A 22557-nucleotide genomic window follows, 5' to 3' on the forward strand; every position below is an offset into this window, starting at 1 on the left:
CCTCTAAGCTGTAGGACTGAGGTCCCCATTTTCTTGCTGGCTGTCAGCCAGGGACCACATTTAGCTTCTAGGAGCTGCCTGTAGTTAGTTGGTCCCTTGCCATGTAGTTCTGTCCATGAGCCTTCTCATAACATGGCAGCTTAGTTCTTTAAAGCCAGCAAGGGAGAGTCAGAGAGCAAAGTTTCTGACTCTCAGGGAAGGCCTGGACCCCCTTTAAAAATATACCTGATTAAGTTAGGGCCACCCAACTCAAAATCAACTGATTTGGGACCTTAATTACATCTGCAAAAACCCCTTCACTTTTGTCATATAATCTAATCATGTGAGTGACATCTTGGCGCATTCTGTTGGTTGAAAGCAAGTCTCATAGGTCCCACTCACGCTCAAAGGGAGTGATTACACCTCCCCTTGGTGAGAATATGGAGTTTGAATACACGGGGTGGGGGGCATTTTAGAGTCTGTGTGCTATGGTTTCCTTTTTTATCCATTTCATAGGGTTTTTTATCAGCAATTGGACACCCTTTCCCCAAAATGATTTTTAATCATGGAAGGAAAAAGAGAACTTGGAATTACCTTGAATTTGAAGAAGAAGAAGATAAACAGTTAGCAGACTCAATGGCTTCTCTGGCATATCTAGTATTTGTACAGGGCATCCATATTGATCAGCTTCCAATGGTCTTAAGGTAAGAGTTAGTGTTTGGTTTATTCATGTATTCTAAAAGGAATTTCATAAAATTCTCATTTATCTAATGTCCAATATATGCATATTAACACACTAATACATTTTAAATAAATAGTAAAGGCTATTTTTAATAAGAATGATCCCAGCTATAATCTGTTAAAGATAGCAGTAGACAAGTAATGAAAGTGGGGAGTGTTGAAATAGGTGTAAGGGAATGGTGGGGACAAGAATCAGAAGATGATAAACAGGGCTTGGTTTTGAAGCTTTTGACCACCCTGGAACTAGCCAGGTACCCAGGGGTATCATCATCTTTTCACTGGATTACTGCTGTAATCCTGAGTGGATTTATGTATCCACTTTTACTTCCTTTTAATTTAACACATTCTCAACATACCAGAAAGCGAAGCCTTAAAAGAAGTCCCTTACTGAAAACCCTCCAGTGGCTTTTTATTGCTTTAAGAATAAAGTCTTAATGCCTTTGCATAACTTCTGAGACAAACTTATGCCTGGTCTGGTCCCTGCTTAATTGACCTGATTCATCTCCTACCACCTTTCCTCTTGTTTACTATGCTCCAGTGACACAGACCTTCTTTTGTTTCTAGTTTAAATGTTATGAATTTTCCTATTTGGCCTTTGTATATGCTTAAAATTCTCTTTATCCTTAAATGTCACTTTCTGAAGAAAGCCTTCACTCACCACCCAATTTAGGTTGAATCCTTCTATTATAATTACCTTGACCTTGTCTTCTTTTCCCACAATGTTTATTAAAATTATTTTTAAAATATATAATTTTATAATGTAATATCTTCTGGACTTTGAGTTCTATTATAATAAGGATTGTGTATTTGTCTTATAGGCATTGGGTATTTGTGTGAGTTTGTGCATTTCTATATGAATATAGCTAGGAGTACATTTGTATGTAAATGTTGCAATACTGGCTATCATTTGCATGTTCACCATGTATGAAACATTATGCTAATAACTTTATATGCATTACCTCATCCTTATAATAAGCCTGTGAAATAGAGCATTCTCTCATTTTACAGATGAAAATAACAGGCTTAGACAAGTTAATATACCACGGAAGATCTAACTACTTTGTGGCATAGGTGGGATGCAGATAGCTCTGTCTGACCCCAGAGCCTATACTCTTAAGCATCACATTCTATCACCAAAATAACTTATACAGCATATGTGTATTAACTTGCTAGGGCTCCTGTAAAAAAGTGCTACCAACTGGATGGTTGAAATAACAGAAATAGTTTGTCTCATAGTACTGGATGCTCCTTCTGAGGGTTGTGAAGGAGAATCTTCTCCATGCCTCTCTCCTGGCTTCTGGTGATTTGCTCGCAATCTTTGATGGTCTTTGGCTTGTAGATGCATTATCCTGTTCTCTGCCTTCATGTTCGTATGCTGTTCTCCCTGTGTGCTTGTGTCTGTCTCCAAACTTTCCTTTTTCATAAGGACAACAGTCATATTGGATTAGGGCCCACCCTAATAATCTCATTTTAAATTGATTACCTCCATAAAAACCCCTATCTCCAAATAAGGTCAAATTCTGAGATACTAGAGGTTAGGACTCCAACATATCTTTTTTGGGGGAGATACAACTCAACCCATAACAATATGTATGTGTGTACATATCTCTGTGTGTGTATAATATATATATTTGTTTTGTTTCTATTTTAGCCCATTGTACCTTTTGCAGTTTAATATGGGGCACATTGAAGTCTTTTTGCAAAGGTAAGATCGTTTAGATGGTATCTCAAAATGAAATAGTAGTGTTAAAATAGTCCTTGTTAAGATCAGCGGAGACTGCCTTTTCTTTGCTAAGCTCTAATTAATTAATTGGTTATTTTATAAAACAGCGAGGCAAATAATTCACGAGAGAGACAGAAATGAGTCAAGGAGGTTTTACACCAAAGTCTGTTTTATTTTAAACTTAAGACAGTATTAAGATTTTGTCTTAAGGGCTTTTCCAGTCATCTGTTTCTAAGGTTTCTTCTCTTATTCCAAAAGTTGGTAAATTAAAACACCTCTACCCCACTGCATCCTCCTCCATCTTAAGGAAGGGCAGTCAATAAAAGAAGTTCATCCATATTTTTCCTTCATGGACACAGTCTGTGAATTGCATCAAAAGGAAGGAGGTGTCTTGACTTCCACCTTTTATAATTTAGATTATTGACAGTGATGTCATTCAATTACAACTTTTCTCATTTGAGGTGCTAAGCAGCAGGACTTTCTATTTAAAAAAAAAAAAAAAAAAAAGGCAGGCACGGTGGCTCACGCCTATAATCCCAGCACCTTGGGAGACCAAGGTGAGAGGATTGCTTGACCCTAGGAGTTCGAAACCAGTCTCTCTCTCTACAAAAAATATAAAAAATTAGCCAGGCGTGGTGGCGCCTGCCTGTTGTCCCAGCTACTTGGGAGGTTGAGGTGAAAGAATCACCTGTGCCTGGGAGGTCTAGGCTGCAGTGAGCAGAGATCATGCCACTGCAGTCCAGCCTGGGCAACAGAGTAAGACCCTGTTGCAAAAGAAAAAAAAAAAAAAAAAAAAGGAAATTACAGAGTAACAGGTATACATAATTTCTAGACAGAAATTAAAGAATTTCACAAAACTATATGCTTTGTTTTCTTTCACTATAACATGTAACGTGTTTAAATTATCCCCTGAGATCAGTTAGGGCTTTGCAATTATCCTCTATGAACACTAGTGACAGTTTATCAGTCCCATCTCTTACCAGGTGAAGGAAGATTTGTAACATGGCAATGTCCAGAGCCTCAGCATACAAGGCAGGAATTTCCACGGGTCTCCTGGCACAAGTAGTTACTAATTCTGTAAATTTGCTGTATTATGTATGTTTTAATGATTTTATATTCATTACATTTAGTTTCTGTTATTCATACAGTGATAATATGTATTGTTTTGAATCTAAAAGTCCTAAATTCTTGAGATTTCCAAACTGCAGAGTCATTGAGTCTTTTTTTGAATAAAAAGAATTGGAAAGATTTTACAGAATAATCAACTGGAATATATAGCATTGGTTATATCAGGTTTAGTTAGTTTCTTAGCACTTGCTGTTGAAGATCTATTGTTTTGAAGTTAGGAAATAATCCCTGAGTAGATTTATTTTGGTCAGATTTAGTGGCCTTAGCCAAACCAAAAGACAGATCAAAGATGGATTAAAACTTTTGATCAAGTTCTTCAACAGAATTTCTCCTTAATGATATGCATTTTAAAAGTGTTAAAATTTCAATTTTTGCTGTATTTTTCATAAGATGAAGTATCATTCTAAAATAGTTTACAAATTCGTGATAAATTTTAATATTATTTTTCAGAACAGAAGAGTCTGTTATCTCCAAAGGATTGGTAAGATGTTTGTTCCCATTATAACTTAAATACATAGTTATGTCAACAAATAACAGCTGTTGACTTCACTATATATGTATCTGCATATATTTTTATCTGTAGGAGCTGCTGGAGAATAGTTTATTGAGAATAGAAGACAATAGTCTACTTTACCAGTACTTAGAAATCAAGAGTTTTCTTACTGTACCTCAGGTAAATAAAATATGTATTCTAATATTGAAAATAGCCCTTTCCCTGTTCTGAACTTAAAGTAAGGTCTTTTCTGATTCCTTTCCCACTCTTTTCTCTGCAACCTTTGAAAACTCTGGTGTAATGCTGTCCAGTAGAACTTTGACAATATGAAAGCCACTAGCCAAACTGAACACTTGAAATGTGACTAAGGAACTATTTTTTTTTTCTTTTTTGAGGTGTAGTCTTGCTCTGTCGCCCAGGTTGGAGTGCAATGGTGCTATCTCAGCTCACTGCAAGCTCCACCTCCTGGGTTCATGCCATTCTCCTGCCTCAGCCTCCTAAGTAGCTGGGACTACAGGCACCCGCCACCACACCCAGCTAATATTTTTGTATTTATAGTAGAGACGGAGTTTCACTGTGTTAGCCAGGATGGTCTCGATCTCCTGACTTCGTGATCAGCCTGCCTCAGCGCCCCAAAGTGCTGGGATTACAGGTGTGAGCCACCACACCCAGCCGGAACTAAGTTTCAAATTTAAATTTTAATTTATTTAAACACGAATAGCTATTAGAGGCCATCATTATTGATAGCACAGCATCCAGTAGAAAAGCATAACTTTCTTCTTTTAACACTTTATTTCTGTAGGGATCTTGGAAAATGAAGCTTCTTTATGTTTCTCATAACTCAAGTTCTCAGGACTCCATCTAAGGCATCCACTGACTCATTACCAGAAAGACTAATACACATTTTGTTTTTCCCTCCTATGGTTTATTTTGCCCAATCCTCTTTGTTAGTTATGATATCCAAGGAAATCCTTAGATTTCAGTGTGGGAACTGGTTTTCCTAATATTTAAATAGAAAAACATGGTTTTTGTTAACATATTGTTTGATTGTTTTTAATTAATAAATTATATTTCTGTAGATTTGATTTCATTTTCTTGCCACCGTAGACATAATTGAAAATTATCGTTTGCTTTTAAAAGTACACTGTGTGACACTCAATATCACTTAAAAAATCAATTGTAGTTAGCTTTCTGGAATGGAAGGCTTAGGGAAAAATTAATTTACTTCACTTTTAAATCTCCTACCCTCACTTCTCTGAATTTTTAGTATCCTATTGATGTATTATAGTTGTTTGTTTGCAGTCAGTATAATCTGTTTACATCTGAATTTTACATTTTTTTATTTCCAGGGCTTAGTGAAAGTAATGACACTTTGCCCCATTGAGACGCTGGTATGTAAATATTTGGTGACTAAAGAATAATGAGTTACAGTGAGAAAATTTGACAAATAATTTTCTTTTTAAAAATTTTAATTTGTGAAATTTTTATATATTTAGGAGGTACAAGTGTGGATGTATTACATGCATAAAATGGATAGTGATGAAGTCTGGGTAAGCTTTATTCATTTTATATAATAATATTGTTTGTTCCGTTTTAGAGGAAAAAGAGTTTAGCTATGCTTCAGCTGTATATTAACAAGTTGGATTCACAAGGCAAATATACATTATTTAGGTATGTATCAAGCATGGCTAATTGCTAAGTGTGTGGTTGATTAAAAGTCATGTTAATGCCATGTAATTGTTTTAGGGCATAGTATGTCGGTATGTTTTACATGTAATTCAACTGGTTGGAACCCATATTATAAATTCTCAGTGATGGCTAGAGAAAGGGTTAATCAAATATTTCAGACATACTATATATATGTCTATATTTTGTATGACTAATAGTATATATTGCAGTTCAATCAATTGGAATACTCTAAATTTGAAATAGACTTAAAAATAATTAAACTGAGATTGATGATGCTCCTGCTGGAACTTTATGTATGTCACTAATCTCCATTACTCACAGTTCAAATTGATGGCTCTGGAATCACAACTTTGATAGGCTATGCACTATGTTAATAGTAAGAGCTTACTAATACTGCTCTTTGAGGTGGATAAGATTCTAGCAACTCTCTAAGTTAAAGATTGGTAAACTTTCTAATTAATTTTCTGTGAAGAGCCAAATAGTAAATATAGGTTTTATGGGCTATACAGTCTCTGTTGCAAGTGCTCAACTTTGACTTTGTATTGGGGATGGGTGTGTTCCAGTAAAACTTTATTGATAAAATTGGGCATCAGGCTGGATTTGCTAAAATGTCTTACTTGGGATTGGCCAATATTAGTACTGTTCTTTTTTGGCGGGTGCAGCAGTGTGATCATGGCTCACTGCAGCCTTCACCCTTGGCCTCCCAGCTTCAGGTGATCCTCCCGCCTCAGCCTCCCAGGTAGCTGGGACTACAGGTGCATGCCATCATGCCCAGCTAATTTTTTTGTGGAGATGGGGTTTTGCCATGTTGCCCAGGCTGGTCTCAAACTCCTGGGCTCAAGCGATTCACCCACCTCAGCCTCCCAAAGTGTTGAGATGACACGCATGAGCCATCATGCCCAGCCAACACTCTTGATTCTATCTTTTCTTGTTTTCTATTGATAGTGAGAGCAAGTTTATGAAATCTCAATTCTTAGGTATTATACCAGCTTTCCTATTCTGTTCTATCTGTATCTCTACCAATAAATTCCCTTTCTTAAGCTAGTCATATCTAGTTTTTTTTTTTTTTTTTTTGCAATTAAGCTACTCTAGCACTAGACTACTTTCACAGGAAATAATTTGGGGATTTTTTTAGACCATTATGTTAGTGCCCTTTCTTGCCATGTTAAATTATTGTAACTATGTTCATAAAAATATTCAAATTTTGGTTTGATAGAAATGGCTTGTTGGAAGATCCAGTTATAAATAAGTATTTACCGGCCGGGTGTGGTGGCTCATGCCTGTAATCCCAGCACTTTGGGAGGCCGAGGCAGGCGGATCACGAGGTCAGGAGTTTGAGACAAGCCTGGCCAACATGGTGAAACCCTGTTTCTACTAAAAATACAAAAAATTAGCCAGGCATGGTGGCGGGCGCCTGTAATCCCAGCTACTCAGGAGGCTGAGGCAGGAGAATCACTTGAACCCGGGAGGCGGAGGTTGCAGTGAGCCAAAATTGTGCCACTGCACTCCAGCCTGGGCGACAGTGCGAGACTCTGTCTAAAAAAATAAAATAAATAAGAATTTACCATTTAGTGAGAGCAATAACTATTACAGGTGACTTTGTAATTGGTTGATCACCTTGCTAATTACCATTACTGTGGGGTTTTTATTCCTAGAAGTAACACATGGCCTCTTTGAATTTGTAAAACTTTTATCACCATTTAATTCTAATGCTGTCCAGGATAATTTCACATCTATTGTAATTTTGCTTTCAAGGTGCTTACTGAATACAAGTAATCACTCAGGTGTGGAGGCTTTTATTATTCAAAATATCAAAAATCAAATTGACATGTCATTAAAGGTAAGAACATAGCCAAAGTGTCAATTACCAATTTATTTCGTAGGGTATATTTATTCATATGTAGAATACATTAATGTGAGTTATTGCTCTATCTCTAGTATTACTATTACTTAAATACTATTAAGGCATATTTTTCCCCCTATTTCTACTATGTTTTAAAAACTCTGAATTTGGAAATTTTGTTAACTATAAGTTTAAATTGTATTCTTTGAGGTTTTTGTTTTTGTTTTTGTTTTTTTTGAGACAGGGTTTCACGCCTGTCACCCAGCTTGGAGTGCAGTGGCACGATCTCAGCTCACTGCAGCCTCCACCTCCTGGGCTCAAGCAGTTCTCCCAACTCAGCCTCCCGAGTAATTGGGACTACAGGTGTCCACCACTGCGCCTGGCTGAATTTTGATTTTGTAGAGATGGAGTTTCACTGTGTTGCCCAGGCTTGTCTTGAACTCCTGAGCTCAAGTGATTCACCCACCTTGGCCTCCCAAAATGCTGGGATTACAGGTGTGAGTCATCACTCTGGGCCTCTTTGAGCTGATATTGTGGCTTATTTTTGCTTTGTTATATGCTTCTGAAAAATGAATGGAAACTTAAGTCTCTTCTGTTTCTGAGTGCTCAGTAATTCTAAATGGAAAACAGAGTGACCAGTGTTCTCAAACTGGCAGGGTTCGTTCCTGGTGTCTAGAAAGTGAATGAAAGTATGGAAATTAAAGTTAAAAACTGTATTTTAAATGTGCAATGCTTCATTTTTGTAGTGTCAAGGTATTAGAAAAACACATGAATTACATGAATTATAAAGCTTTCTCAATTTTTCGTTTGCTTTTCAGAGAACACGTAACAACAAATGGTTTACAGGACCACAGTTGATTTCCCTTCTTGATTTGGTACTTTTTCTCCCAGAGGGTGCAGAAACAGATTTACTGCAAAACTCGGATAGGTGAGGTGACCATTACCAAAGTTCACATAGTAAATTCAGAATAAAATGTGAAACATCTGCTTAGGGAACCTAAAGTAATAAAATGTCTTTTCCTGTGATTTTATGATCTATGGCTAATTCATTAAGTTACATAAAGATTTTTCATATTTAAGTGATTTGATAATGTGTAGAAACAAAATTAAAACCTCCTCTTTCTAGATGAATGACCAGCACTATGATTTGATAGCTTTTATGTACCCAGCATTCCATAGAAATTTGCAATGACAGCACTTGTGACTTAAAACTAAAAATCTGTGTATGTAATTTATGTGTTTAGGTTTTGTTGCTTTATTGTTTTCCAGGTCATTTTTTTTTTCATATAGAACATATACTTTCAGTTTCAGTGTACTGGAATGGATATTGAGAAATGGTTAAAAGCATTTAAAAAGTAATCTTAAAATTCAGAAAGCAAGAGATGATGCTCTCAAATATTAAAGATAACAAGGCTTTCTTTAAACAAGGATGATAATTTTCACAATTGTATGATTTAAACTTAAATGGAAAACAAGAGTGATAAGTTATTACTACTCAAAAAGATATTAATGGAAATAGTTTCTATTGGCAAACCTAATTATAAAAATATGACCAAAGTTTTAGCTTATTGAGATTGCTGTTGACTATATAAAACCATACTGTAAGTAACATATTTTTAATTAACAGGATTATGGCTTCATTAAATTTATTGAGGTATTTGGTTATCAAAGATAATGAAAATGACAATCAAGTAAGTGAAGTATTTGAAAAGAAACTGTGAGTATATTCAAAAGGCATAAGGAATGTTTCAGATATTCAGTACCTAAAGCCAATATTTAATATCTTACCCAGCTATAAAGGCCGGGAAGAGTGCCAACAATTATTCTGAAACCTGAAGTTAATTCCCAGGAGCATTTACCACCCCACATCCAGCTTTCCTTTCCCTTTCCATTTCCTATTGTACGTCTGCTTTCTTGCTGAAAGCACTTAGTCCTGTTGGGTGGATAAGTTGCAGGTCCTAAGTCAACTAACCTTGTGGAGCTCAATGTACATATGGTGTCTTGTTCAGTTTCCTCCACCTATAGCTCATGAGCTATATAAAATCATCTGATATTTTAATATTGCCTCATCAGACATGACAAATTGAAGTATTTTCAGCACTAAAACAGAATTTGTTAACAGCACCTTTTAGATATGTTTAGGAAGTTGGATTTTTTAAAAATAGCACATCATTAGAAGTATTCAATAAATAGAGAAGTATTCAATAAATAGAAAACTATTTGAGGGAGATTTGTCATACAGTAAAATTATATTTGCTTTTTATCTTCTCTTTCTACCCTGTTCTGATCATTGTTTTCCCTATATGTGTCACCTCTATTAGCTAGAACTACCTGAATCATGTGTTGTTAATTGGTTTTTTCTTAGTAATTCATTTTTATATAAAGATGCCAAAGAAAATTTTTTTTAAATTAGGTAAATCGTGATTTGGGATGAAAGTTTATGAGAAAAGTAGCAGTCTCTTTCCTTCCTGACAGATCTATAGTAGATTCAGTGATTTGACCCCCTGTTCATCCCTCTTCAGCTGAAAATAGCTATTTGCCATCATTGACTAGTGCTTACTCTGTATCAGGTGCTATTTTTTTTTTAACATTTTGTTGTGAAACTTTTCAAATGTACAGCAAAGTTGAAAGAATTTTATAGTGATCATTGGTTTACCCACCACCTACAGTCTATGATTCTACTGTACTAACTTCATCACGTATCTATCACTCCACCCTCTGTCTATCACTCCATCAGTCTATCTCATTTTTTGATGTATTTCAAAGTAAACTGCAGACGTCAGCATAATTTCTCCTAAATATTTCAGCATGTATTTCATTACATTGATTAAATATTTGTCTGTAGTTTTTCTTTGAAGTAAAATTTACATAATGAAATGTTCAAATATTAAGTGTATATTCACTGAATTTTAACTAATACATAGATCTATATTACTCAAACCCATATCAATATAGAACATTTCCAGCATCACAAGAGGTTCCTCGTACCCCTTCCTAGTTAATTCTGACCTCGTTGTGCCACTCACCCCTGCCAGGGACAACCACTATTCTGCCCAAGTGCTGTATATCATTAATTCTTCAGAGAGGGTCTCGTTCTCTTGCCCAGGCTGGATTACAGTGGTACAATCATGGCTCACTGCAGCCTCGACCTCCTGGGCTCAAGAGATCCTCCCACCTCGGCCTCCCAAAGTGCTGGGGTAACTTCCAGGCATGGGCCACCATGGAAAACCAAGAAAAGTACTCTTTATTTTTCACTTTTCATAGATAATGTAGGTGAAAAAAGATCATTAACTTGCACAAGGGCAAACATCTGGAAAGTGGTAGAAATAGCTATGACCCCAGGCAGTGGCCAGAACTTTCTAAATCACAAACTAAATCCTGATTCCTGAAGGAGCTTGTGATAAAAATTGAAAAGCTACAATATAAAATTCATCAGCAGTAGAGGCCCTGAGACTTCAGGAAGGTGGCCTTAGGGTAGGGTATGAGTTTTTATTTTTTTAGTAATCAAGAAAGTCTGTACCTACTTGAGAGATTATCTGACTTGCCTGACAAAAAGAAAAGGAATCTTGTTGATTAGGATTGATAGGTGTGTTAGATATGGAACACAGAGTAATACAAAGGCAGCAGATTGGTCTCTGCTTAGAGAGGGAAGACTTGAGAGCAGTTTAGCATTGTGCAATGTCTGCTATACTATCCATAGATAATTCCTCACTTTTGTTTGGCATGTACATTTTATGGTGAAGAAAAGGATACAGCCAGCCTATAGGACTGCTTTTTTTTTTTTTTTCCCCCTCAAAGAGACAGTGTCTCACTGTATTGCCCAGGCTGGAGTACAGTGGCAGTCATGGCTCACTGCAGCCTCAAACTCCCCAGCTCAAACAATCCTCCCACGTCAGCCTCCCAAAGTGCTGGGATTACAGGCACTTCTTTTTTTTCTTGAGATGGAGTCTCACTCTGTCGCCCAGGCTGGAGTGCAGTGGCACGATCTCTGCTCACTGCATCGTCCACCTCCTGGGTTCAAATGATTCTCCTGCCTCAGTCTCCCGAGTAGCTGGGACTACAGCCAGGCACCACCACACCAGCTAATTTTTGTATTTTTACTAGAGATGGGGTTTCATCATGTTGCCCAGGCTGGTCTCAAACTTTTGACCTCAAGTGATCCTCTTTCCTCAGCCTCCCAAAGTGCTGGGATTACAGGTGTGTGCCACCACGCGCAGCCAACAGGCATCTCTCATTTAATGGTTTTTAATAATTTTTCTAAGGGATCAAATATTCTAAATTATTGCTTTATAAGTTACCATAAGAATTATACCAGGGAAATTAGCAAAAACCCAGTCCAAGCTGGCAACCTCACATCTTTTAGGCGCTTAAAAGCCTGTCTATCTTGAAAACATTTCTCCTGAGTGCAATGACAATAGGTCGTGTCAATAACTGAGAGGCAAATATGTCTACTGTGGTTAATAAAAAATGACACTTTCTGAGTTTTTGGAAGATTTTGGTTAAAGAAAAAACAAAATGGGCTGGGCGTGGTGGCTCACACCTGTAATCCCAGCTCTTTGGAAGGCCAAGGCAGGCGGTTCATGAAGTCAGGAGATCAAGACCATCCTGGCTAACACAGTGAAACCCCGTCTCTACTAAAAATACAAACAAAATTAGCCGGGCGTGGTGGCGGGTGCCTATAGTTCCAGCTACTCGGGAGGCTGAGGCAGGAGAATGGCGTGAACCGGGAGGCGGAGCTTGCAGTGAGCCGAGATCGTGCCACTGCACTCCCCCCTGGGTGACAGAGCAAGACTCCATCTCAAAAAAAAAAAAAAAAAAAGAACAGAAAAAACAAAATGATGGTCTGGTGATGCTGAAATATGGGGCATTTTATTCAAAAGGACTCCTACCAGTACCTATTTTTGAGCACTTAAGTGTGCTAAGAGGGTAATTAGTCAGATGAAAAGCAGACACACAGCCAGAAATATGAACAGGAAGATTAAGAAGAGAATCACATTCAAATACAAAGACAACAAAGTGATTCATAATTGAGTAATAATCCATTTCTTTTCTTGCTATTTTGGGTTACTGTCAACTGACTTATTCTCTTCGTAAGCCCTCCTTCCTCACCCTACTATTTCATGCCTCTTGTATCTCCTTGGTTAAGTTTCAGGCACCTTCTCTTACTCTTGAATTTCATATAACTTTTCTTGAATATTATAGTACAAACATGCTCCCATCTTTACTGGTAAAACCAACTTAGTTTTTATACCAAATATTATCTATTTAATAGATATTTAATAGAGTATCTTTAAATAATTATTAGTTGTTTCAAATTACAATAATTTATTCTAATACATATCCAATAATCATGTTATCCCTTACCTTCTGTCCTGTGTACTCATATCCTTTCCCATCCATCTGTTTACTCATCTTTTTTTCTAAAAAGTTTGTAATTATAATATGTAGAATGAAAGCTGGGACAAGGGAAACAATGAGATGGCAAAGGCCACAGGTAAATATCAGGAATTTTAAAATTGAATTGCTTAGTCTGTGTGAGTGTGCTTTTCATTTAGGAAAAAACTGTATCTTGTATAATAAATACACATACACAAAATTCTATATAATCCATATTTTGGGTGCTCATTTAAGTTTTTTTTTTTTTCAATACTTTTAAGTTCTGGGATACATGTACAGAACGTGCAGGTTTGTTACATAGGTATACACGTGCCATGGTGGTTTGCTGTACCCATCAACTCATCATCTATATTAGGTATTTCTCCTAATACCCCTCCCCTAGCCCCCGAACCCTGACAGGCCCCGGTGTGTGATGTTCCCCATCCTGTGGTCCATGTGTTCAAATTGTTCAACTCCTACTTATGAGTGAGAACATGTGGTGTTTGATTTTCTGCTCCTGTGTTAGTTTGCTGAGAATGATGGTTTCCAGCTTCATCCGTGTCCCTGCAAAGGACATGAACTCATCCTTTTTTATGGCTGCACAGTATTCCATGATATATATGTGCCACATTTTCTTAATCCAGTCTATCATTGATGGGCATTTGGGTTGGTTCCAAGTCTTTGCTATTGTGAATAGTGCTGCAGTAAACATACATGTGCTTGTGTCTTTATAGTAGAATGATTTATAATCTTTTGGGTATATACCCAGTAATGGGATTGCTGGGTCAAATGGTATTTCTAGTTCTAGATCCTTGAGGAATCGCCACACTGTCTTCCACAATGGTTGAACTAATTTAGACTCCCACCAACAGTGTAAAAGCATTCCTATTTCTCCACATCCTCTCCAGCATCTGTTGTTTCCTGACTTTTTAATGATCGCCATTCTAACTGGCATGAGATGGTATCTCATTGTGGTTTTGATTTGCATTTCTCTAATGACCAGTGATGATGAGCTTTTTTTCATGTTTGTTGGCCGCATAAATATCTTCTTTTGAGAAGTGTCTGTTCATATCCTTTGCCCACTTTTTGATGGTTTTTTTTTCTTATAAATTTGTTTAAGTTCCTTGTAGATTCTGGATGTTAGCCCTTTGTCAGATGGATAGATTGCAAAAATTTTCTCCCATTCTGTAGGTTGCCTGTTTACTCTGATGATAGTTTCTTTTGTTGTGCAGAAGCTCTTTAGTTTAATTAGATCCCATTTGTCCATTTTGGCTTTTGTTGCCATTTCTTTTGGTGTTTTAGTCATGAAGTCTTTGCCCATGTCTACTTCCTGAATGGTATTGCCTAGGTTTTCTTCTAGGGTTTTTATGGTTTTGGGTTTTTATGGTTTTGGGTTTTTATGGTTTTAGGTTTTATGTTTAAGTCTTTAATCCATGTCAAGTTAATTTTTGTATGGGGGTAAGGAAGGAGTCCAATTTCAGTTTTCTGCATATGGCTAGCCAGTTTTCCCAGCACCATTTACTAAATAGGGAATCCTTTCCCCATTTCTTGTTTTTGTCAGGTTTGTCAAAGATCAGATGGTTGTAGATGTGTGGCGTTATTTCTGAGGCCTCTGTTCTGTTCCATTGATCTATATATCTGTTTCGGTACCAGTACCATGCTGTCTTGGTTACTTTAGCCCTGTAGTATAGTTTGAAGTCAGGTAGCGTGATGCCTCCAGCTTTGTTCTTTTTGCTTAGGATTGTCTTGGCTATCCAGACTCTTTTTGGTTCTATATGAAATTTAAAGTAGTTTTTTCTAATTTTGTGAAGAAAGTCAGTGGTAGCTTGATGGGGATAGCATTGAATCTATAAATTACTTTGGGCGGTATGGCCATTTTCACAATATTGATTCTTCCTACTGATGAGCGTGGAATGTTTTTCCATTTGTGTCCTCTCTTATTTCTTTGAGTGGTGGTTTGTAGTTCTCCTTGAAGAGGTCTTTCACATCCCTTGCAAGTTGGATTCTTAGGTATTTTATTCTCTTTGTAGCAATTGTGAATGGGAGTTCACTCATGATTTGGCTGTTTGTCTATTATTGGTGTATAGGAATGCTTGTGATTTTTGCAAATTGATTTTGTATCCTGAGACTTTGCCAAAGTTGCTTATCAGCTTAAGGAGATTTTGCACTGGGATGATGGGGTTTTCTAAATATACAATCACGTTATCTGCAAACAGAGACAATTTGACCTCCTTTCTTCCTATTTGAATACACTTTATTTCTTTCTCTTGCCTGATTGCCCTGAGCAGAACTTCCAATACTATGTTGAATAGGAGTGGTGAGAGAGGGCATCCCTGTCTTGTGTCAGTTTTCAAAGGGAATGCTTCGTTTTTGCCCATTCAGTATGATATTGGCTGTGGGTTTGTCATAAATAGCTCTTATTATTTTGAGATACGTTCCATCAATACCTAGTTTATTGAGAGTTTTTAGCATGAAGAGCTGTTGAATTTTATCCAAGGCCTTTTCTGCATCTGTTGAGATAATCATGTGGTTTTTGTCATTGGTTCTGTTTATGGAATGGATTACGTTTATTGATTTGTGTATGTTGAACCAGCCTTGAATCACAGGGATGAAGCCAACTTGATCATGGTGGATAAGCTTTTTGACGTGCTGCTATATTTGGTTTGCCAGTATTTTATTGAGGATTTTTGCGTTGATGTTCATCAGGGATATTGGCCTGAAATTTTCTTTTTTTTGTTGTGTCTCTGCCAGGTTTTGGTATCAGGATGATGCTGGCCTCATAAAATGAGTTAGGAAGGAGTCCCTCTTTTTCTATTGTTTGGAAAAGTTTCAGAAGGAATGGTACCACCTCCTCTTTGTACCTCTGGTAGAATGCGGCTGTGAATCTGTCTGGTCCTGGGCTTTTTTTTTTTTATTGTAGGCTATTAATTACTGCCTCAATTTCAGAACTTATAATTGGTCTATTCAGGGATTCGACTTCCTGGTTTAGTCTTGGGAGGGTGTGTATGTACAGGAATTTATCCATTTTTTCTAGATTTTCTAGTTAATTTGCATAGAGGTGTTTATAGTATTCTCTGATGGTAGTTTGTGTTTCTGTGGGATCAGTGGTGATATACCCTTTATCAATTTTTATTGTGTCTATTTGATTCTTCTCTATTAGTCTGGCTAGTGGTCTGTTTTGTTAGTCTTTTCAAAAAAGCAGCTTCTGGATTCACTGATTTTTTTGAAGGGTTTTTTGCGTCTCTATCTCCTTCAGTTCTGCTCTGATCTTAGTTGTTTCTTGTCTTCTGCTAGCTTTTGAATTTGTTTGCTTTTGCCTATTTCTTTTAATTGTGATGTTAGGTCGTCGATTTTAGATCTTTCCCGCTTTCTCCTTTGGGCATTTAGTGCTAAAAATTTCCCTCTAAACACTGCTTTAGCTGTGTCCAAGAGATTCTGGTATGTTGTGTCTTTGTTCCCATTGGTTGAAAAGAACTTATTTATTTCTGCCTTAATTTCGTTATTTACCCAGTAGTCATTCAGGAGCAGGTTGTTCAGTTTCCATGTAGTTCTGTGGTTTTGAGTGAGTTTCTTAATCCTGAGTTCTACTTTGATTGCACTGTGGTCTAAGAGACAGTTTGTTACAATTTCTGTTCTTTTGCATTTGCTGAGGAGGGAGTGTTTTACTTCCAATTATGTGGTCAATTTTAGAATAAGTGCTGTGTGGTGCTGAGAAGAATGTATCTTCTGTTGATCTGGGGTGGAGAGTTCTGTAGATGTCTGTTAGGTCTGCTTGGTCCAGAGCTGAGTTGAAATCCTGAATATCCTTGTTAATTTTCTGTCTTGTTGATCTGTCTGATATTGACAGTGGAGTGTTAAAGTCTCCCACTATTATTGTGTGGGAGTCTAAGTCTCTGTAGGTCTCTAAGAGCTTGCTTTATGAATCTGGGTGTTTCTGTATTGGGTTTATATATATTTAAGATAGTTAGCTCTTCTTGTTGCATTGATCCCTTTACCATTATGTCATGCCCTTGTCTTTTTTTATCTTTGATGGTTTAAAGTCTGTTTTATCAGACACTAGGATTGCAACCTCTGCTTTTTTTTTTTCTTTCCGTTTGCTTGGTAAATAATCCTTCATCCCTTTATTTTGAGCCTATGTGTGTCTTTTCACATGAGATGGGTCTCCTGAATACAGCACACTGATGGGTCTTGACTCTTTATTCAATTTGCCAGTCTGTGCTTTTTAATTGGGGCATTTAGCCCATTTACATTTAAAGTTAATATCGTTATCTGTGAATTTGATCCTGTCATTATGCTAGCTGGTTATTTTGCCAATTAGGCAGTTTCTTCATAGTGTTGATGGTCTTTACATTTTGGTTTGTTCTTGCAGTAGCTGGTACTGGTTTTTCCTTTCCATATTTAGTGCTTCCTTCAGGAGCTCTTGTAAGGCAGGCCTGGTGGTGACAAAAATCTCTCAGCATTTCCTTGTCTGTAAAGGATTTTATTTCTCCTTCACTTATGAAGCTTAATCTGGCTGGATATGAAATTCTGGGTTGAAAATTCTTTTTTTTAAGATATTGGCCCCCACTGTCTTCTGGCTTCTAGGGTTTCTGCAGAGAGAACCACTGTTAGTCTGATGGGCTTCCCGTTGTGGGTAACCCAGCCTTTCTCTCTGGCTGCACTTAACATTTTTTCCTTCATTTCAACCTTGGTGAATCTGATGATTATGTGTCTTGGGGTTGCTCTTCCCGAGGAGTATCTTTGTGGTGTTCTCTGTATTTTCTGAATTTGACTGTTGGCCTGTCTTGCTAGGTTGGGAAGTTCTCCTGGAAAATACCCTGAAGTGTGTTTTCCACCTTGGTTCCATTGTCCCCATCACTTTCAGGTACACCAGTCAAACATAGGTTTGGTCTTTTCACATAGTCCCATATTTCTTGGAAGCTTTGTTCATTCCTTTTCATTCTTTTTTTCTCTAATCTTGTCTTCACACTTTATTTCATTAAGTTGATTTTCAATCTCTGATATCCTTTCTTCCACTTGATCGATTCAGCTATTGATACTTGCGTATGCTTCACGAAGTTCTCGTGCTGTGTTTTTCAGCTCCATCAGGTCATTTATGTTCTTCTCTAAATTGCTTATTTTAGTTGGCAATTACTCTAACCTTTTATCAAGGTTCTTAGCTCCTTGCATTGGGTTATAACATGCTCCTTTAGCTTGGAGGAGTTTGTTATTACTCAGCTTCTGAAGCCTACTTCTGTCAGTTCAACAAACTCATTCTCTGTCCAGTTTTGTTCCCTTGCTGGCAAGTAGTTGTGATCCTTTGGAGAAGAGGTGTTCGGGTGCTTGGAATTTTCAGCCCTTTTCCGCTGCTTTTTCCTCGTCTTCGTGGATTTCTACCTTTGGTCTTTGCTGTTGGTGACCTTCGGGTGGAGTTTTTGCTTGGGTCATCCTTTTTGTTGACGTTAATGCTATTGCTTTGTGTTTGTTAGTTTTCCTTCTAACAGTCAGGCCCCTCTTCTGCAGGTCTGCTGCAGTTTGCTCGGGGTCCACTCCAGACCCTCTTTGCCTGGGTATCACCAGTGGAGGCCGCAGAACAGCAAAGATTGCTGCCTGCTCCTTCCTCTGGAAGCTTCGTCCCAGAGGGGCACCCGCCAGATGCCAGCCGGAGCTCTCCTGTATGAGGTGGCTGTTGACCCCTGCTGGGAGGTGTCTCCCCATCAGGAAGCACGAGGGGTCAGGGACCCATTTGAGGAGGCAGTCTGTCCCTTAGCAGAGCTCAAGCGCTGTGCTGAGAGATCTGCTGCTCTCTTCAGAGCTGGCAGGCAGGAATGTTTGTCTGCTGAAGCTGCACCCACAGCCACCCTTTCCCCAAGGTGCTCTGTCCCAGGGAGATGGAAGTTTTATCTATAAGCCCCTGACTGGAGCTGCTGCCTTTCTTTCAGAGATGCCCTGCCCAGAGAGAGGAGGAATCTAGAGCTTAAGTTTTTTTTTCAATTTCCATTTCTATTTAAGATTCAGGGGTGCAGGTTTGGTACAGGGGCATATTGCATAAGTTGTTTCTTTCTCTAAGATAAAACATATCCATGAAATATTTGCAGAGCCAGATGACTTCTATATGAATTAGAAGAAAGGGGAAACCTGGGTCTTGTTCATGGCTTTTTATTTCTTCATTACCATCATTGACTGTATTCTTTGCAGGGTTCCTGACTGTTCTGGCAATAAATTTCATTGTAGTGTAGAACTGCCTAGTCTTCCTTTTGTGAGAGAGATATGCTACAGTGAATTTTGAAATGTACAGTTTTAAGCCTTAGAACTGGAAATCAGTGAGCCTCCTTGGGTATGAAATTAAAAGCAGGTATTTGTGAACATTTCAAATTTTTAATTATAACTATTTTAAAACTCTTAATTTACTTTTTCTAGACATTGAAAGATTTTAAGAAATCTTAAAATGGGATTTTCTTTGTAGTATTTATTATTTCTTTAAAAACGATCTGGTAACCTTAACTTGAGAGAGAGAAAAAATATTCTTATTCTCACAGCTTCTTCACTCCTACATGCTTCTAAAAATATTACAGTTTATCATCTGAAAAATTTGTGGAATTACGCTGAACAGAATATGTAAAAAATTTCTTTAGGCTACTTTTGGCATGTGTTTTTATTACCTGAAGTTTTATGATTATGGGCTATTGCCATTGAAAACAGCGCTAAGGTTTTAACATTCAAAGATCTAGATTTGCACTGTCCAATACAGTAGACACATGTGACTATTTAAATTTATATTAATTTTTTTTTCCTTTTGAGTTGGGGTCTTACTCTATAGCCCAGGCTGGAGTGCAGTGGCGCAATCACGGCACATTGCAATAACCTCCTCCTGTACTCAGGTGATCCTCCCATCTGGGATTACAGGCATGAGCTACTGCGCTGGGCCAGTACTCTTTATTAATATGTGATTATTTCCATTTGAGAAATTTGAAACATTAAAAGAAAACGTTTGGTTAGAGATACATTTGCTTTTTAAGGTCCTGATTTAGTAATTTGGTTAAAATTTTTGGCTGAAGAGAATTAGTGAAGCTTAATTGTATATTTGTACCAATGAATGATTATAAAACTTTATCACTGTAATCCCAGCACTTTGGGAGGCTGAGGCGGGCAGATCACCTGAGGTTAGGAGTTCGAGACCAGCCAGTCCAACGTGGCGAAACCCCATCTCTACTAAAACTACAAAAAAATTAGTTGGGCGTGGTGGCAGACGCTTATAATCCCAGCTACTCTGGAGGCTGAGGCAGGAGAATTGCTTGAACCCAGTAGGTGGAGGCTGCAGTGAGCTCAGATCATGCCTCTGCACTCCAGCCTGGGCAACAGAGCAAGACACCATCTTAAAAAAAAAAAAAAAAAAAAAGTTTTGGGAATCAGATTTAAAAGAATTTCCATTACAAAGTAAAACTGAAAGGATGAAAGAAAAAAATTTTCAACTTAGAACTTTTACAAGAGGAAAGTTTTTCATGGATACAAATTCTTTGGTTATATTTTTGCAAATATTCCAGTCTGTGGCTTATGTTTTAATAGTATTTTTCAAAGAACAGAAATTTTAATATTTATGGAGTCCAACTTATCAATTTTATTCTTTTATGATTCATTATTTATGGGTTCTAAGAAATCTTTGTTAACCCAGATCACAAAGGTAATTTCTTGTAGAAATTGTATAGTTTTAGGTTTTACACTTAGGTCAATGACCCCATTTCAAGTAAACTTTTTATGATGTGAGATATGGGTTGAGAGATTTTTTTTTCTTTTATTTTGACCTCAACACTATTTGTAGAAAAGGTTATCCTTAATTTACTGAATTATCTTGGCAACTTTATCAAAAGTCATTTTATAAGTATGGGTCTATTTTTGGACTCTATTCCATTTACCTGTATCTGTTCTTTTACCAATACCACACTGTCTTGATTCCTTTATAGGAAGAAATTATTCTGTTTTATTCCTTTATAGGAAGTCTTGACCTCAAGTAATGTGAGTCTGCCAACTTTGTTCTTCTTTTTCAAAATTGTATTGGCTATTTTTAAATCCTTTACCTTTTCTGTATAAATTTTAGAATTTTGTCAATTTCTGCCACAAAGAGTTTTAATTCCACTTATGGCATTCTGGATAAGGCAAAAATTACCTTAACAAAAATCAGATTGCTGGTTGCTGGAGGTGGGAGGAAACTGACTACAAAGGGGCACAAAGAAATTTCTGGGTCATGGGAATATCTTTACAGCAGCAGTGGTTACATGACTTTATATCACTATATATCTTTGTCAAAGCTCAGAATTGTATAGCTAGAAGGTTATATTTTACTGTATGTAAACAATACCTCAACAAACCTGACTTTGAAAAATAATAAAAAGAAAAGAACTAGGCTCAATAGTGAATTAGACTGAAATTACCTCATGAACAGGCAAGCACACTGATTATATAAAAATCTTTCTGATGTTTACTTTTGAATTGTTTATTCTCCATTTTTCTACATTAAAGTATTAAGATTAAATGTGTTATAAGGAAAGGATTTGAGGGAAAACTTTTATTTCAACTATATAAATAAACGTGTGAGTTGTGATGTAAAACCTAGTTTTTACTGAGAGTCATGGCAAAAATAATTTGAAAAACAGTATCCTAGAAAAACTTTTACCCCGTGTGAATGGGAAAACATACAGCAATGTAAATGCTGCATTATTTTGAAATACTAAAAACTTAGGAACAGGATAAATTCCATATAATGGAATGCTTATGCACCAATTAAAATAAAATTAGAGTTACAACACAAATAACTCTCAAAAACATAAGATTGACAAAGAAAAAGGAAGCTGAAGCAGGTTATATACAGTATACCATTTATGTGCTTTTAAACATGAAAAATTATATTGTTTAAGTGATACATTAGGAGTGCAAAACATTCAAGTTTTAGATAATGGCTACCTCTTGAATAAAGGGGATTTCAGCCATACCTAGTATTTATTTTTTAAAAGTAAATATGATAAAATGTTTCCTTTTGTCAAAGCTAGGTGTTTTCGCTATACTCTTTATGTTCAAATGTGCTTTAGTGGGTAACAGAGAGTCATCAGTAACCTAGTCTTGAAAGCCATCAGTTGCAGTGGGTTCTGCCTATAAACCCAGAGGTGAATGCAAAGTAAAAAGTAAAAAAAAAAAAAAAAAAAAAAAGTTGGGGGGGCAGGGAATAAATGGTGAAGAAAAGGCTGGACGTAAAAAGGAATAAAAGCCTGTTATTTGCAGCAACGTGGATGGACCTACATGTCATTACATTGAAATATGCCAGGCCCAGAAAGACAATATCACATATTCTCACATGTGTGAGCTAACAAACTTGATCTCGTGGATACAGAATATAGAATGATTGATACCAGAGTGTGAGCATGGGAGGAGGAAATGTAGAGCAACTGGTGAATGGGTACAAAAAGAGTTAGATAAAAGACAAGCTGTATTGCTCGATAGCACATTACAGTGATTATAATTAGCAACAATATATTGTATATTTCAATGTAGCTAGAAGAGAGGACAGGAAATGTTACCAACCCATAGAAATGATGAATACTCAAGAGGATGGAT

At 37.0% G+C, this 22557-nt stretch overlaps 1 protein-coding gene across 17 annotated transcripts in view; it reads left to right on the forward strand.

The window, feature by feature from the left end:
* GLMN (glomulin, FKBP associated protein) overlaps positions 1-22557 on the forward strand; it is a 195505-nt gene that overhangs the window by 169723 nt on the left and 3225 nt on the right. For 10 of the 17 annotated variants that reach the window (NM_001246440.2, XM_009425192.5, XM_016956269.4 and 7 more), the window contains 9 exon segments: positions 496-683; positions 2372-2425; positions 4022-4052; positions 4155-4244; positions 5414-5455; positions 5662-5735; positions 7509-7593; positions 8415-8524; positions 9224-9287. In NM_001246440.2, the coding sequence (NP_001233369.1) occupies positions 496-683; positions 2372-2425; positions 4022-4052; positions 4155-4244; positions 5414-5455; positions 5662-5735; positions 7509-7593; positions 8415-8524; positions 9224-9287 (738 nt within the window). 17 annotated transcript variants of the gene reach the window in all.

The sequence above is a fragment of the Pan troglodytes genome, chromosome 1, assembly GCF_028858775.2.
Source record: "Pan troglodytes isolate AG18354 chromosome 1, NHGRI_mPanTro3-v2.0_pri, whole genome shotgun sequence".
Taxonomy (NCBI): domain Eukaryota; kingdom Metazoa; phylum Chordata; class Mammalia; order Primates; family Hominidae; genus Pan; species Pan troglodytes.